Consider the following 15,275-nt stretch of genomic DNA (forward strand, 5'->3'; position numbering starts at 1 on the left):
GAAAGCAGTTAGAACAGGGAGTTGAGCCAAAGCATGGAAGCAAAGGCAATTGAAGGCACAGGCAAAATGACAAACTAAATTGCAAGCAACAAATTAATATTAACCTAAAATGCAATTAGTAATGTAGAATCAAAAACAAGAAAGGAACACGATGTAACGTGAAAAACCCCTCAACAAGAGGGGAAAAACCACAGGTGAGGAGGACTGGTGCCCACTAGCAACCAGACTCTCTCTCTCTTAGAATATCATTCACACATCGAAAATTAGGGTTTACACAGGTTAAGTAGGGCCATAACAGTACCACACTGGATTGGGTCCAAATCCAGACCTGGATAGGTGACCCAAATAACATATGTCAACACTCCCCCTCAAATTGGACATACATATCAAACATGCCCAACTTGGATACATTTCTTTCAAACTGAGACACAGGTAAGGCTTTAGTCAGAACATCAGCAGTTTGGTCTTCATATTTCATATATGGTAGAATCAACTCTATGGCATCAATTCTCTCCCGGATGAAGTGACGGTCAATCTCGACATGCTTTGTTCGGTCATGTAACACAAGGTTGTTGGCCAGATTGATTGTGGACTTGTTATCACAGTACATCTTCATAGGTCCTTCCGTCTTTATCCCAATAACAGTCAGTAATACTTTCAGCCACAGTAATTTTGACACTCCAGTAGCAACAACCCTATATTCAGCATCTGCACTTGAGCGGGAACAAACATCTTGTCTCTTACTCCTCCAAACAACAAGATTTCCTTCCAAGTAGACGTAATACCCTGAAGTAGATCTTCTAGTATCAACATAGCCTGCCCAGTCTGCATCTGAATACCCTTCAATCTCAATCGGTCATTGTTTCACATATAGAAGCCCCTTGCCAGGATTCCTTTTCAAGTAACACAAGATTCTGTCGACAACCTTCAAATGAGTATCTGTAAGTGTGTGCATGAACTGACTCATTACATTTACATCAAAGGTGATATCAAGTCTAGTCAGAGTGAGGTAGATCAATCTTCCAACCAAACGTTGATACCTCTCCTTAGCTTCTTCACAAAGAGGTTCCCCATCCTTAATATTGAGTTTGTGTCCAACATCCGGAGGAGTAGAAGCCGGTCTACACCCTAATTTTCCTGTCTCCTTATATAAATCCAGGGTATACTTCCTTTGATTTAGCACAAGGGTCGTACCTGATCTCGCAATTTCAATACCAAGAAAATATCTTAGTTTGCCAAGGTCCTTGAGATCAAATTCAGCAGTCAGTAAACCCTTTAATCTTGTTATCTCGTCTTTCACCTGTAACAATCATATCATCAACATAGACTAACAAGAGAGTAACCTTACCTTCCTTACTCTTTACAAACAGAGTATGATCTCTGTTTCCTTGATTGTAGTCATGTTGTCTCATTACAAGTCTAAGACGTTCAAACTATGCTTGGGGAGACTGCTTGAGCCCTACAAAGCCTTCTTCAATTTACAGCATTTTCTCGGTTTCTGATATCCTGGGGACATACACATATACACTTCTTCTTCAAGATCTCCATTGAGAAAAGCATTCTTAACGTCAAGTTCGCACATCTTCCACTCCTTCAACACTGCATGAGAAATAATAACTCTAACAGTCTTCATCTTCGCAACAGGAGAAAACGTCTCCAAATAGCCAATCTCATATTTCTAACTAAACCCCTTGGCAACCAGGCGAGCTTTGTACCTCTCAACATTCTCATCTGGTTTGTACTTAATGGTGTAGACTCACTTGGATCCAACCAGATGAGCTGCTTCAGGGATCTCTACCACTTCCCTTATCCGGTTTCTGCTCAAGGCTTCCATCTCTTCTTGCATAGCATGAATCCACTTGGGGTCACTCTGAGCCTCTGTAACAGTCCTGAGAATCACAGCCAAAGAGAGAGATGATACAAAACATTTGTAATCCGTACTCAGTCTAGAATATGACACAAAGTTACCATTAGGGTGTTGGGTACAAGACCTGACACTCTTTCTCAGGGCAATGGGAAGCTCCTCATTTTCAGATTTTGTCTGAACGGTTTCTGTTTGAATGTCTTCCTCAACAGTGGATTTTTGCTGGGACCTCCATCATGAAAAGAAGAATAGTCGAAGGAAACCTTCCAGTGAGAAGAAATCTACTGCGGATGCTACCAACTCTAGTAGAGGGAAAGCCTCTATCTCAGCTGAACAGATTTGTGAGCTTCGTGCTTATCTAAATCAGATTGATGTTGGCCAGGCCGAAGTGTCAAATGATGTGAAGGTTAACCATGCTCTGGCCATTTCTAGTGAAAAAGGTAATTCTTGTATGGAAGAATGGATCGTTGACAGTGGTGCTACCCATCAATGACTGACAATCCTAAGTTTTTTCATGAGTATAAGCTATCTTCTGGAAAGGAACGTGTTTTTCTTGTCGATGGTTCATTTACCTCTATGGCAGGAAAAGAGTCTTTCTTTGTTAAAAAAATTTTTAGTGTATGGTGCCTTACCTGTTCCTCATCTTCCCTTGAATATGTTATCTGTCAGCAAGATTACTAAGGAGTTGAACTGTGAACTCATATTCTTTGCAAATCGTTGTGTTTTGCAGGACTTGGTGACAGGGAAGAGGATTGGGATTGGTTTGGTGTCTAAAGGCTTATATCGACTTCCCATCTGTGTGGCCAATGCTCTTATGACAGCAGTTAGCAGGACCGAGACGAAGAGAGAATATTGTCTTCAGTTATTTTTGTATTGGCATGAACAACTTGGACATCTCCCTTTTGGAGTTTTGAAACAGTTATTTCCTGAGTTATGTTCTAGTTTGGACATATCTATGATATCTTGTGATGTATGTCAGTTTGCTAAACATGTTAGGGCTTCATACCCTGTTTCCAACAGTCGTGCTAATGAAGTTTTTTCCTTGATCCATTCTGATGTGTGGGGTCCTTCGGGCTTCGGGAATTCATACCCGTTGTGGTTTTCAGTATTTTATAACATTTATAGATGATTACTCACGGACTACCTTTGTTTACCTGTTGAAACATCGTAGTGAAGTGTCTCATGTCATAGAGACCTTCATTCTTCTTGTAGGGAACCAATATGGTGGTTCTGTTAAGACATTTCGGTTTGATAACGCTCATGAGTATGTGTGTCATGCTGTTGAGGATTTTCTTCGAAAAAAGAGGATTGTTTATGAGACATCTTATAGTTATACCCCTCCTCAAAATGGGGTCACTGAAAGGAAAAATTGTCAGTTGCTTAATGTCACCAGAGCCCTCTTGTTTCAAAGGAATCTTCCTAAACATTATTGGGGAGAGGCTGTTCTTACCAGTGCATACTTGATTAACCGCATGTCTAGTCGTGTGTTGAATGGGCGGACTCTCCACTCTATGCTTCCAGGGGATCGTTAACCCTTTCACCTTCCCCCTCGTGTCTTTGGGTGTGTTTGCTTCATTCATGATCACAACCCTAATGTTAGAAAACTTGATCCAAGGTCAATCAAAGGAATATTTGTTGGGTATCCTCCTACTCAAAAAGGGTATAAATGTCTTGATCCTACCACTGGTTGTGTTTAGGTTACCAAGGATGTCACATTCTTGGAACATGTCTCTTATTTCGGCGAGAATCCTCTTCAGGGGGAGAAGTCTATATCAGGGGAAGAGTATTCTCTGAGTCAAGAAATTCAGTTTACAGATTTCTTGGAGTACAAGCGGGAAGAGAGTCCACCGATTGTTGAGGTGCTTGAACATGAGAGGAATGAAGGGTGTTCCACTGGGACGGAAGAGAAGTGTAATCGCTTGTTTGGGCAGGTGTACTCTAGGTGAAGAGTTCGTACAGATAAGGTGACTGATGGTGAGAATTCTACTCCTAATCCCAATCCTACTTCTTCCTTGGATGACCCAAGTCGTGCTCAGAAGAAACATGTTCAATAATATGTAGTCTGTCAGAATTAAGGATTTGACTCCTTATACCTTCAAAGTCATCATTCAACCCTACTAAAAATAGGAATACCATATTCTCCCATTCTTTGGCTAAATAACGCACTTGATCTTGAGGACAATTCCAAGTGTCCTCAGAGTAGTAGTCAAGTTCTATCCACTTAGATTTCAAGGCAGCATAGAAATCTACTACAGAGTGTTCACCTTGCCGAAGAGAATAGGCATCTTTCATCAACTAATACACCCGAACAACTTTCTTCTTTTGGCCATCATCTGCTCAAGTACAACCCACATATCCCTCGCAGTCCTCTTGCGAAGAATAAGAGGTTGAATCTCGGGGGACACAGAGTTGACAATCCAAGTCTTAACTTGGTTGCAGTGAGTGCACTTGCGAGGAGGTTGGGCAGCTCCTACAGGACCACGGCTAAGGGCAGACCTCTCATTATACGAGATGTGATCCCCCTTTTTTCTAGTAATAACAAGGCGTCGTTGCTCTTCAGCCTCTACACGAGAGTAAACCTCTTCAATAGTAGGTAGTCTGTCAGAATTAAGGATTTGATTTTGACTCCTTATACCTTCAAAGTCATCATTCAACCCTGCTAAAAATAGAAATACCCTATTCTCCCATTCTTTGGCTAAATAACGCACTTGATCTTGAGGATAATCCCAAGTGTCATCAAGTAGTAGTCAAGTTCTATCCACTTAGATTTCAAGGCAGCATAAAAATCTGCCACAGAGTGTTCACCTTGCCGAAGAGAATAGGCATCCTTCATCAACTGATACACCCGAACAACTTTCTTCTTTTGGCCATACATCTGCTCAAGTATAACCCACATATCCCTCGCAGTCCTCTTGCGAAGAATAAGAGATTGAATCTCGGGGGACATAGAGTTGACAATCCAAGTCTTAACTTGGTTGCAGTGAATGCACTTACGAGGAGGTCGGGCAGCTCCTACAGGACCATGGCTAACGGCAGACCTCTCATTACACGAGATGTGATCCCCCTTTTTTTCAGTAATAACAAGGTGTCGTTGCTCTTCAGCCTCTACACGAGAGTAAACCTCTTCAATACTAGGTAGTCTGTCAGAATTAAGGATTTGAATCCTTATACCTTCAAAGTCATCATTCAACCCTGCTAAAAATAGGAATACCCTATTCCCATTCTTTGGCTAAATAACACACTTGATCTTGAGGACAATCCCAAGTGTCATCAGAGTAGTAGTCAAGTTCCTCCCACTTAGATTTCAAGGCAGCATAGAAATTGCTACAGAGTGTTCACCTTGTCGAAGAGAATAGACATCCTTCATCAACTGATACACCCGAACAACTTTCTTCTTTTGGCCATACATCTGCTCAAGTATAACCCACATATCCCTCGCAGTCCTCTTGCGAAGGATAAGAGGTTCAATCTCGGGGGATACAGAGTTGACAATCCCAGTCTTAACTTGGTTGTCCTCAAAAAAACATGTGTCCCAAGCAACATTAGTTTCAGTGGGTTCAACTTTCCTTCCGTTAACATACGCAATTCAGCCCCGACCAGCAATCCCCTTTGTGATTGTTGCAGACCATTGAAGGTAATTTTCCTTGGTGAGGCGAATTGTAGTGACTTGAATTGGAATATTCTTAGTTTTAGATGCCTCAGCATCAGCCTGGTACGTATTGACTATAGAAGAAGAAGAATCTGCCATGATCAGATTCAATACTGCAACAAGCGGCAAGGCGGCGGCGAGTGAATGGCTGATGTAGTCGCACAAGCAAGGACAGGAAGAAGAATCGGCAGACTGAGCAAGGAGCACGGTGGAGCAGGGAGCACGACGGAGCAAGGGGGGGATAGCCGAGGCTCAGGCATCGGTGCCGTGCTCAAGGGACGACGGCAGCAGACAGACAGATAGAGCTCAGGAGACGGCAAATGGGAGGCGATCAACTGACACTAGCGACGGTAGAAGTATAGCGATAGGCCCCATGCACGACAGGAGAAGGCAGCATGATAGGGGCGCCAGAACTCCACGGCAGCAACTCAACCGTTGAACAAGGAGCGCAGAACCAATGGCGACCCTTGGGCGATGCGCATAGCAGTGGACTCCGTCGGGCAAACTTCGCCGGAACTCAGGGCAACGACACCAGAAGACCATGGAGGCGAGCAGTGGGAACAGTGGAGAGCGTCGGGCAAGGGTGGCTTCGAGCGAGAAGTGGGAAGCAGTGGAGAGCGTCGGTCGTCGGGCGAGGGTGGCTTCAAGCGAGCAGTGGGAAGCCAGAAGATCACAGAGAGTGGAGTCGGGCGATGCATGCAGTGGGACGCCGAAACTTCAAGGCGGCGGCAGAAACCAGGCAATAGGGAATCGTTCACCCAAACACTGTCGAGGGATTTTCGGTCCAAACTGAATAGTAATTGCAGAACCAACCGGCTCTGATACCATGTAGAATCAAAAACAAGAAAGGAACACGATGTAACATGGAATACCCCTCAACAAGAGGGAAAAAACTACGAATGAGGAGGACTGATGCCCACTAGCAACCAAATTCTCTCTCTCTCTCTCTTAGAATATCATTCACAAACCGAAAATTAGGGTTTACACAGGTTAAGTAGGGCCATAACAGTACCACACTGGATCGGGTCCCGATCCAGACCCGGATAGGTGACCCAAATACAACATATGTCAACAAGTAACAACTGAATGAGAAACAGAACTTGAATCCAATTATGAAAGTGGAATGAGCTGGTAAGGGAAAAAAAAAACTATCCTATCCTTTATAGAGCGAAAAATATAAGTTTGTAATGCTACTATCGAGTATCAAGATATGGAAACCCAAAAAACTTTATAATCTTATACTCTAAAATGTAAAACTGAACAACATAAAATGTGACTTTTGTTTGGGCTGCTATGTGAATACTTTGTTAAGCCTGCCACACCTGTCATACCCAGTCGCAACAACAATATACTAGCTACCTCACAATTGGCTACTTAAACATTAAAGCTTTGGGCTGAAAGGTGTCTACTGTTTACTAAACCTTTTCATTGGGCAAAATGGGGACAGCTATAATTTATGCTGCATTCAAATTGGGCTCAAGTATTTGACCAATAGTCTGTAAGTTGTATTTCACATTTTTATAATTTAATTATTAATATATAATTGCTATAGAAACCTTTGGAAACACTTAACGTATTTACCTACTGCATACATGTTTTCAACTTTTTATATACACATACACCACTACAAATAACATCCATATAATTATAACTACTGTTTGTAACTAGGGATGTTACCAGGGCTTGAGTCAGCATTCTTCTAACTTAAACACCACTAATCAGCTACATATGGTAGCAGCCTTGCAGGACCCAGATGTAGTCAAGCAATTAATAGATATTCCTTAAAATATCAGGTGATTCTTTCTGGTAACAAATACCAAAAAAAACTGTTGGCACATGTATAATGGTAAAACCTCAAATACATCCAAGCATACATATTTATTACGAAAGTGACTATAGTATACACCACATATACAAAGTAGTTCTCCATTTCTCCACTTTTGAAACCAAAAATTAAAAAAAAAAAAAAAAAAAAAAAAAGCCTTCAGTTCTGCTTGTGTTGTTCACCTAAAGAGTCAACAGAGGAGAATAGAGGAAAGGCTTGTGAAGGTCGCCCTTTAGATAATTAAGAAGCTTGATTCCATGTTAACAAACTAGACCATGATCACAAACAAAGGATGAAAGTTTCCCTGTCAATACTAAATTGTCAGAATGTACCCTGGTTACACAATAGCAACTAAGATACACACCTGACAAATACGTATATTGACTTTGTTATGCCGCAACGAACGAGCAAATTCATTTTCCTGCAAAAAATGGTCTTAAGGCTCTGTCCTTGATCATGCGCTCAATATTCCAATAGATAAAAAATGTGTCATAAGGAGATGTGCATTCCATACCTCCAGATGTGAGGGAGAGAGAACTCCTTCTAACTTCTGCAAATCTCTCAGGTGCATTAACTCATGGTCTTCTCGGAAACTATTGAAGAAATTACGAGCTGTAAAGATGATACCAAATAAATAACAATTTTGATCTATTTTCACTAATAAAATTTCCTTTGTATTTGTCTCTATTTCATGGAAGACAAAAATGAAAATGAGCATTTCAGTTGGTAAACAAGCTAAACACAATTTAGGAATCAAAACATGATATAACTTAGACCTTTCCCTTTCAAGTCCTTCCAAGAAACCAGTTTTGGAAAAAATCACTAGAATTTTCTTGGGAAAAACAGCAACTCACCTTCTTGACTATACCCTTTTGCAACAAGATCCATGTAACAATGGATAAATACAGGATAGAGCACACGCAGCAATTCATGCTGCAAAATAAACGACAATGTCAATTAAAATTCATATGAATTATACCAAATTCGAAAAACTATATGAGAGTCAAAATAGGCATTCAGAAGAAAACAAAAGGATAGCCATGTTAGTTTGCATTTGCTCTTGTGAACTAGATTCAACACAGGCATCTACGACAGGAAGCAAGAGACAACTTAACAATTACCAACCTCGTGCTCATCAGACAATCATCTATGAGAAAATTTTTCCTAAACCAGAAGTTTGAAAAAAAAACAACGGTTTGCATTAGTTCTTTTGGTTTTCAAGATTAGGAAAAATAGCACACAAAAGGTACAAAAAAGAGAAACTGTTGCACAACGTAGCAAAATCATAAAATCACAGCAAAGAACAATCTCATATTGCCCATTAGGAATGGCATTCTGCACTCACTAGTTCCATCTGTTCATATGATCTCGATATGTTTCTCATCCTATGGTAGTGTCCATCTTGTTGGCCTTTGATACGTTCCAGATAAAGGTTCTTTCTCTCAACTTTCTCTCAACTTTCAAAAAGAGAAACAATTGAAGGTAAATGACGACTTTTTTCAAGAAATATGGGAATTGGGAACCAAGCTCCACTTGCAGCATTTGCAAAGCAAAACAAAAGAGTTCAATCCGAGTTTAATCTTATAATTTTGAAAATCATGCAAGCGCATGATGACCACAGAATTTCTACAGGAAACATCAGAATCTATAGGTCCAGGTAAAACCTTGTACAAGTCCAACGAATTGTAAGTCCACGACCTCAGCGTGCTGTATCCCTCGCGATATCGAGCTGGGACACTCTCTACCCTGAAAGAGTAAAGAACAAAGAACGTGCAAAACGCTGAGAAAGAGACAACAGAGCAAGTGGTTGGTCCGACCGAAGAATCTGGAATCCAGAACTCTCGCAAGGAAGCAGAAGAAGAGCAAGTGGCTAGATCACTAAACCGAAATAAATTGAAGCAATAAAATGTTGAGTGATTCAGCGGGGGCTTACTCGGAGAAGGAGAGTATCTGCTTAGCGATGTCAGGATCGGTCTTGGTTGTGGAAAGGTTCTTGCTCTGCTCCTCCTGTAACGCAAGCTCCGTCTGGCGGAATCCCTTCCTCTTAAGGTACGCAATCACCGCCTTCTCGATCTCTTCCTCCTCCATTTCTTCTCTCTCTCTCTCTCTCTCTCTCTCTCTCTAACTCGCACTCTTCTTAGGGCTTCCCTCTGTGCTTTGTCTGGTTCGCCTATCTGTGGAACGACAGACCGCAGAAAAGAAGAGCAGAAGAAGGAAGAAGGAGAGCCTTCCCTTGGGTCCGGCGACACAATGGCGAAGTAGAAGTCCCCGTAGAACGACCTTTTGGAAAGCGGGAGAACGAGAGAGGGAGAGAGAGGAGGCACAGGGGCTTCCCAACTGAACGAGTCAGTCTACTATTCAATTGACTAAACTGCAAGGTGATTAACTTGGATCCTAACGGTTCTGATTCAGATCCCATATATATGAAGAGTCAGATTTGGATCGGATTCGGATAGATACTCTAATCCCTCCCCTCATTAGATGTTTCTTGGCGGTTTATTCTTTGCTTCTTCTAGAGATTACTTGGAGAACACAATGACAGGGCCCCGTTGTTGCTGCTAGCTAAAACTTCACACTATAAGAGGTAAAACTTCACACTATAAGAGGTGCTACGTGGATGATTTATTCTTTTGCACCCTCAAACTCAGGGACATTTGAATTCTTCAGATTTTGAATTTGTGATTATCTTAAATGTTAGAATTGTTGGTTTTAGAATTTTCAAATCCTTATTTTATAATATGAATCCTTAAATCCTTTGTTTGAAAGATGTATGGAATACACTATAAATTTGCAAGTATTGCATATTGAAAATTATCGATCTCTAGTGAAGCGTCTCTTCCTCCCTTGGACTTAAAATCCATATATTTGAAGCACGAGGGATCTCGAATCCATGGTTTTTTAAACCATAATTTTCTAGAATTATAAATTTAAGGTGGGCCTCACGTTAAATCATAACGTCAAATTTTGGATTGATCAGAGTAAGCAAATGCCTTTCCATAATTGAATAATAAGACAATATGAATTTCTTTTTTTTTTTGTTACATTTGGGATAATGACTAAACCAACGAGGGAAGAGACCAGCATAAGAAAAAAAAAATATCTAGGTAACTCTTCTTCAATATTGTACCCACAATTCCTACCAGCTAACCATAAACTTGAAACTATGATGAATGCTACAATATATCACCATCACCATCACCATAGAACCATAATTACTTCTATAAGTAATGGCATTGCACTAGTCATCCAACCCTTTATCTGCCTATGGTACAAGGCTTACTTTTGGTATCTCATAGTGCCGATGTACAGTGCTTCAACTTACATATCAATGACCCTGTTTTGCAACACAGACATTTGATGCCCCGAATATTCAAAATAGAGACTGGTTGCCTACTAATCCCCACCCCCAAGTTGTTGCGCCAACTCCCTTAGGGATTACCAGTTATGACTTTCAACACCATCATCATACACAATATAACAGTTGGCAACATGGAGAATTTGAAAGTTAAAATTTGAAAATGTAGTATTCTTGATACTCCTAATGATATAACATCAAGAGACTTTTAATAGTTGATGATTATGAGGCAATATGAGTTACCATTTACCTGATTTTTTTGTGGGATTGATTGTGAAGTGCGGCATTTATAAAGAATATTTATGAATTCGTACAGACAAAGGAAATCACCAAAGAAGTAAAAAGTTAATCTCTTTATTGCAAAATACAACAATTGTACAAAAGCTTAATAGTAGGGAAGTTTCTTACAATCCTCTAAATCTCATTCTTAACTAACAATGTTCCCATTAAGTAAACTAGTGACTCACTAAAACCACCAGGACCCTTCATAAGTCACACAACTTTAACATTAACCATAGTGATTCAAGTTCTTAGCTGGCAACCTCAAACCTTTATCTCCATATTTATAACTTCTTCTTTAAATTTTTCCACCTATTTATGCTATCAAAAACGGAAAATGTGTCTTTAGCAATTTCAAGAACTATTACTAGGAAAATGAAAAACCATTCATATAAGTTTTTAGCAATTGTTTCAACCCATTGGTAAAAGTAATGAAAACTGTGTCTAATACTATTGTGCATAAAAACTTTTAAGCACTATTTTTAGTACTTGTCCACATACATACATGCGTGCACACACATGTGTGTGTGTATGTATAGAGAGAGAGAGAGAGAGAGAGAGAAAGAGAGAGAGAGAGATTCTGTTGTTAATAAATTAAACTATTTACAACTTAAAAATTACATATTTTTACATTGATCAACTGATCATTATCTTGACATCCACAATATTATTCATGTAGCAACAACAACACTTTTCTTAAATGAATCTAATGTAGACAGCAGCAGTAGAAGTTATGGGCCTACTTGAAGGAGTGATTGTGGCATATCAATGCTGTCATTTGTCATCCCAACAAGTACCTGAAAGCCTACATGGATCGGCAGTCAATCTTTTATTTTGAAACCTTCCAATGAAAGTTGCTGGAGGTAGGTTCTCGACCTTTATTGAAAAAAAATGAAGATATTTACAATAAAATCAGGAAGAAAGTGAGATGAAAGAACATCAAACCTGCCACAAGCCGGACCATTGGAAGAAGGGGAAAACAAACTATTGAAACATAGAATCTGTACCAGCTCAACAACCAAACTGTCAGAAACGCTGATGCCAAAAAATATCACTCCCAACATCAGGCACCACCAATGCAAGGAGGGATCCAAGCTTAGCTATTAGCACATGTTGGGTTTTCCATCATGACCCTTTATTTGCACATCAATAAACATGCATTTAGCGATAGATGCATTTCTGCAAGAAAAAATGCATTGTAATCTCTTACAACCATTCTTGGGAAATAGTCTATGGCGTGTTAGCATTTGATTAAGCCTCATGATCCATGCCTTCTTATTGGATACAACTCCCTTCCTGTCATTGTTCTGGTTAGTAGATCTCAGCCATTTCAAAAGTAATTGCATCTTAATCTTGTTGTGGCCTCCTTCTGCTCTTAAGAATTCAAGTCTAAAGTTACCCTTTCTTTTATCCATAGTACATTAGGCCCATCTGCTATAGAGCGTGTGAGCGCTCTTCTGTTGCTCTATCATCCCTAAGAAACTCTTAAAAAAAAATTGAGGCTCCTCTCAAAATGTCCTCCTACCTTTCAAACTTGAGATCTCTAGTACACATACCATAATGAGGTTCTTGTTCTTCATGCCTTTAGCTAATGTTTGAAAGAATATCTTGCTTTTGTCACCTTTAAGGAACCATCGAGGTTTGGTCTTAACTTTCAAAAGCAGTTCTTCCATCTTCAAAGCTGCCTCTAGTTCAGAGGACACTATACATTCCTCTTCCATAGCTGCAAAAAACCTTGTGGAATAACTTTTTTGACCTCTACAAGTTTATGGTATAGGGTGGCCATTCTGTTATCAATTCCACCAAATTTGAGCATGTTCCACTCACTAAAACTTTTCTTAACTCCCGTAAACTTTTGGAGGACTTTCACCATATGACACTTACTCCATTCATGTATCACAATGTTGCGCACATCAAGATCAAGCATCCAAGGTTTCACAAACTGAAAGCTCTTCTTCCTATGGGCATTCTCATTCAGTATTTTGAAGCTTACTAGTAGAACCCTTATGATCACTTGAATTGACCTGCCTTGGAGTCGATCTATTGCTAGGTGATGAAAACCTAGTCAAGCTTATAGTATATACGATCAGCCCCTTAACATTTATTACTCCATGTGTATGTACTCTGATCATCTCTAACTTCTACCAGTCTACAGACAGCTATAAAGTTGTTAAAATCCCTAAAAGACACTGCATTGGGAGTCATTACAGTTTTATTGCCCATTGATGGCATTGCATTAAAGTTCTCTAATATTATGTGGGAATATTAGAGTTTTTCACCTCGTCACTCAACTCCAATAGTGTAGCCCGACACCTTATGGGGTGATTTGGGAGATACACATCAATTGCTCTGAAATATAAGTTGTCTGTTGCATTTGTGAAACAACCCACCAACAACCACTTGCTACTCCTTCAGTTCATGTGATAACTTGTGTTTGTTTGATAGACAAACTACCCTTGCAAGAGTCTCATTTACATCTTCATTTACTTTCAATCACTAGTTTCCTTGCCTGGATATCCAACATGAAGCTACAATTGAGCTTCTTCTCATTATATAGATTAATGAGGTCTTTCTAGGCTGCTGCCTGCACAACTCTCCCCCCAATATTCCAAGGCATGATGTCCATTCAGAACGATTGGTCATTTGTCTTCTCTCTTTTATGTCTGCTTCCCTTGCCGTCTCATAGACTATATCATTCTCTTTGTTCTAGCTATGATCATTGTTAGTTCTTTTGGTATGTCAATGATTCTTCTTCATCTTAGTCTATATTCTTTTCCATCAAGGGGACCCCTTTGTCATGCTTTGCCTTTACTACCTCTCTCATGGCCACCGCCTAAAGGCAGCACCTATACAACGCGACACGTGAGTTCGTTTCTTTGCCTTTTGCAATATCTCAATTCTCCACTTCCTTCCTTGAAGCCGGCCATGAATTTGAAGCCTAACAAGGGATCATGTGCATCCAAATCCATTCCAATGACAAAAGATGAGAAGGGATTGGGGTTTGGTTTAGTCATAGGTGTACCTTGCATCGCTATGAGAGACATCTATGTCGGCCTTTGCGGAGTTGGTTATGTCTATTTCATCCTTTTTTCCATCTTCCCCAACTTCAGTTACAACGCTAAACTATGGCTGCCCCTGACGCCTTCAGATTTGTATCGACCCACATTCCGTGGTCGTCCATATCTGTCATTCCCAAGGGCCTGCGTACCAGTTTTAGGCTGGTTTTGCCTCTGCAAGCTCTCCTTTGTGGGGTCCTTTACTTTGAACCTTGCTTGGTGTTTCGAAAGGACCTTCACCCTGCTCCATGGATCATCTATTTGAATGAGCTCAGTACTTTACTTTTGGCTATTTCTGCACACAGTAGGTGAGTGGGTCGTCGTTCCACAATGGCGGCAAAAGACTATTTTTGACTTATTGATCAATTCCCATAGCACTAATTCCTCTCCTCCTGAACTAAGCTTCATCTCCAGAGTAGAAGCGAAGCTCACCAAAACATTCAGAGCGATCCTCGCAAGCCCTCATCTACCCCATAACTGCATACTCTAGTCCTTAGCCGCAAATCTCCCATTCAATGCTTCTGCCACTCCCTGAAACATATATTCATTTCATAATTTTGTTAGGAAGTCAGGCATTTGGATCCAAGCAGTGACTTTAGCTTCCTCATGTATCTTCATCTTTGCTCTTGGAAGCTACTAGTTGACAACCAAAGTATGAGATGTGACTCCCCATGCTCCTTTTAGCAAGATGGTTTCTAGTTCCTGCGATGCTTCAACCTGGATTAGGAACTTCCCATTTCCCGGTCACTGAGAAACAAGGGTTCTTGATTGATTACCATTGCTTCCTTAAATAATCAAAGTATTCAACACTTGAGAATGGATTTGTTGACACTTTAGAATGGATAGAAACCATAGGTAATCCATCTTCCATGGTAATAAACTTTTGCTTTGGGGCACATTGATAAATCCAGCTTCTCTGAGCTATTCACTATATCTGCCCATCTCTTCGGGTAAGCTCCCTCCATTTCCTGCATTGTTTGTGGTGAATCTCTAGCACCCCCTCAACTTTAGAGGGGTTGTTGGATCTAGAGCACTTGTCGACTCTCTCTACACAACCCTTGACACAACGAGAAGAGAACTGAACACTCTCACTTTTCTTTTGAAGCCTTCAACTTGAAGTGATCACACACACATTTAATAAAAACGATAAGGCACCTCACAAGAAGACCAAGTACAATAGAAAGGAGCAAGTTAGTGCCCTTACTTGACAAATTCTCTTCAGTTGTGCTCCTCTATGGCTCCTTCTT

The 15,275-nt window shown here is 40.4% G+C and overlaps 1 protein-coding gene across 1 annotated transcript in view; it reads right to left on the reverse strand.

Annotated features, from left to right (window-relative positions):
• The window catches only part of LOC116253720 (transcription initiation factor TFIID subunit 5), a 43,707-nt gene extending 33,989 nt beyond the window's left edge, over positions 1-9,718 (reverse strand). Inside the window, exons 1-5 of the mRNA XM_031628695.2 lie at positions 9,272-9,718; positions 9,003-9,084; positions 8,193-8,271; positions 7,853-7,950; positions 7,703-7,759 (exon numbers count right to left, since the gene is read on the reverse strand). Of these exons, the coding sequence (XP_031484555.1) occupies positions 7,703-7,759; positions 7,853-7,950; positions 8,193-8,271; positions 9,003-9,084; positions 9,272-9,426 (471 nt within the window). The 5' untranslated portion in view covers positions 9,427-9,718. The remainder of the gene's footprint in view (positions 1-7,702; positions 7,760-7,852; positions 7,951-8,192; positions 8,272-9,002; positions 9,085-9,271) is intronic.
• Positions 9,719-15,275: the final 5,557 nt, after the last annotated feature.

The sequence above is a fragment of the Nymphaea colorata genome, chromosome 4 (assembly GCF_008831285.2).
Source record: "Nymphaea colorata isolate Beijing-Zhang1983 chromosome 4, ASM883128v2, whole genome shotgun sequence".
NCBI classification, from domain to species: Eukaryota; Viridiplantae; Streptophyta; class Magnoliopsida; order Nymphaeales; family Nymphaeaceae; genus Nymphaea; species Nymphaea colorata.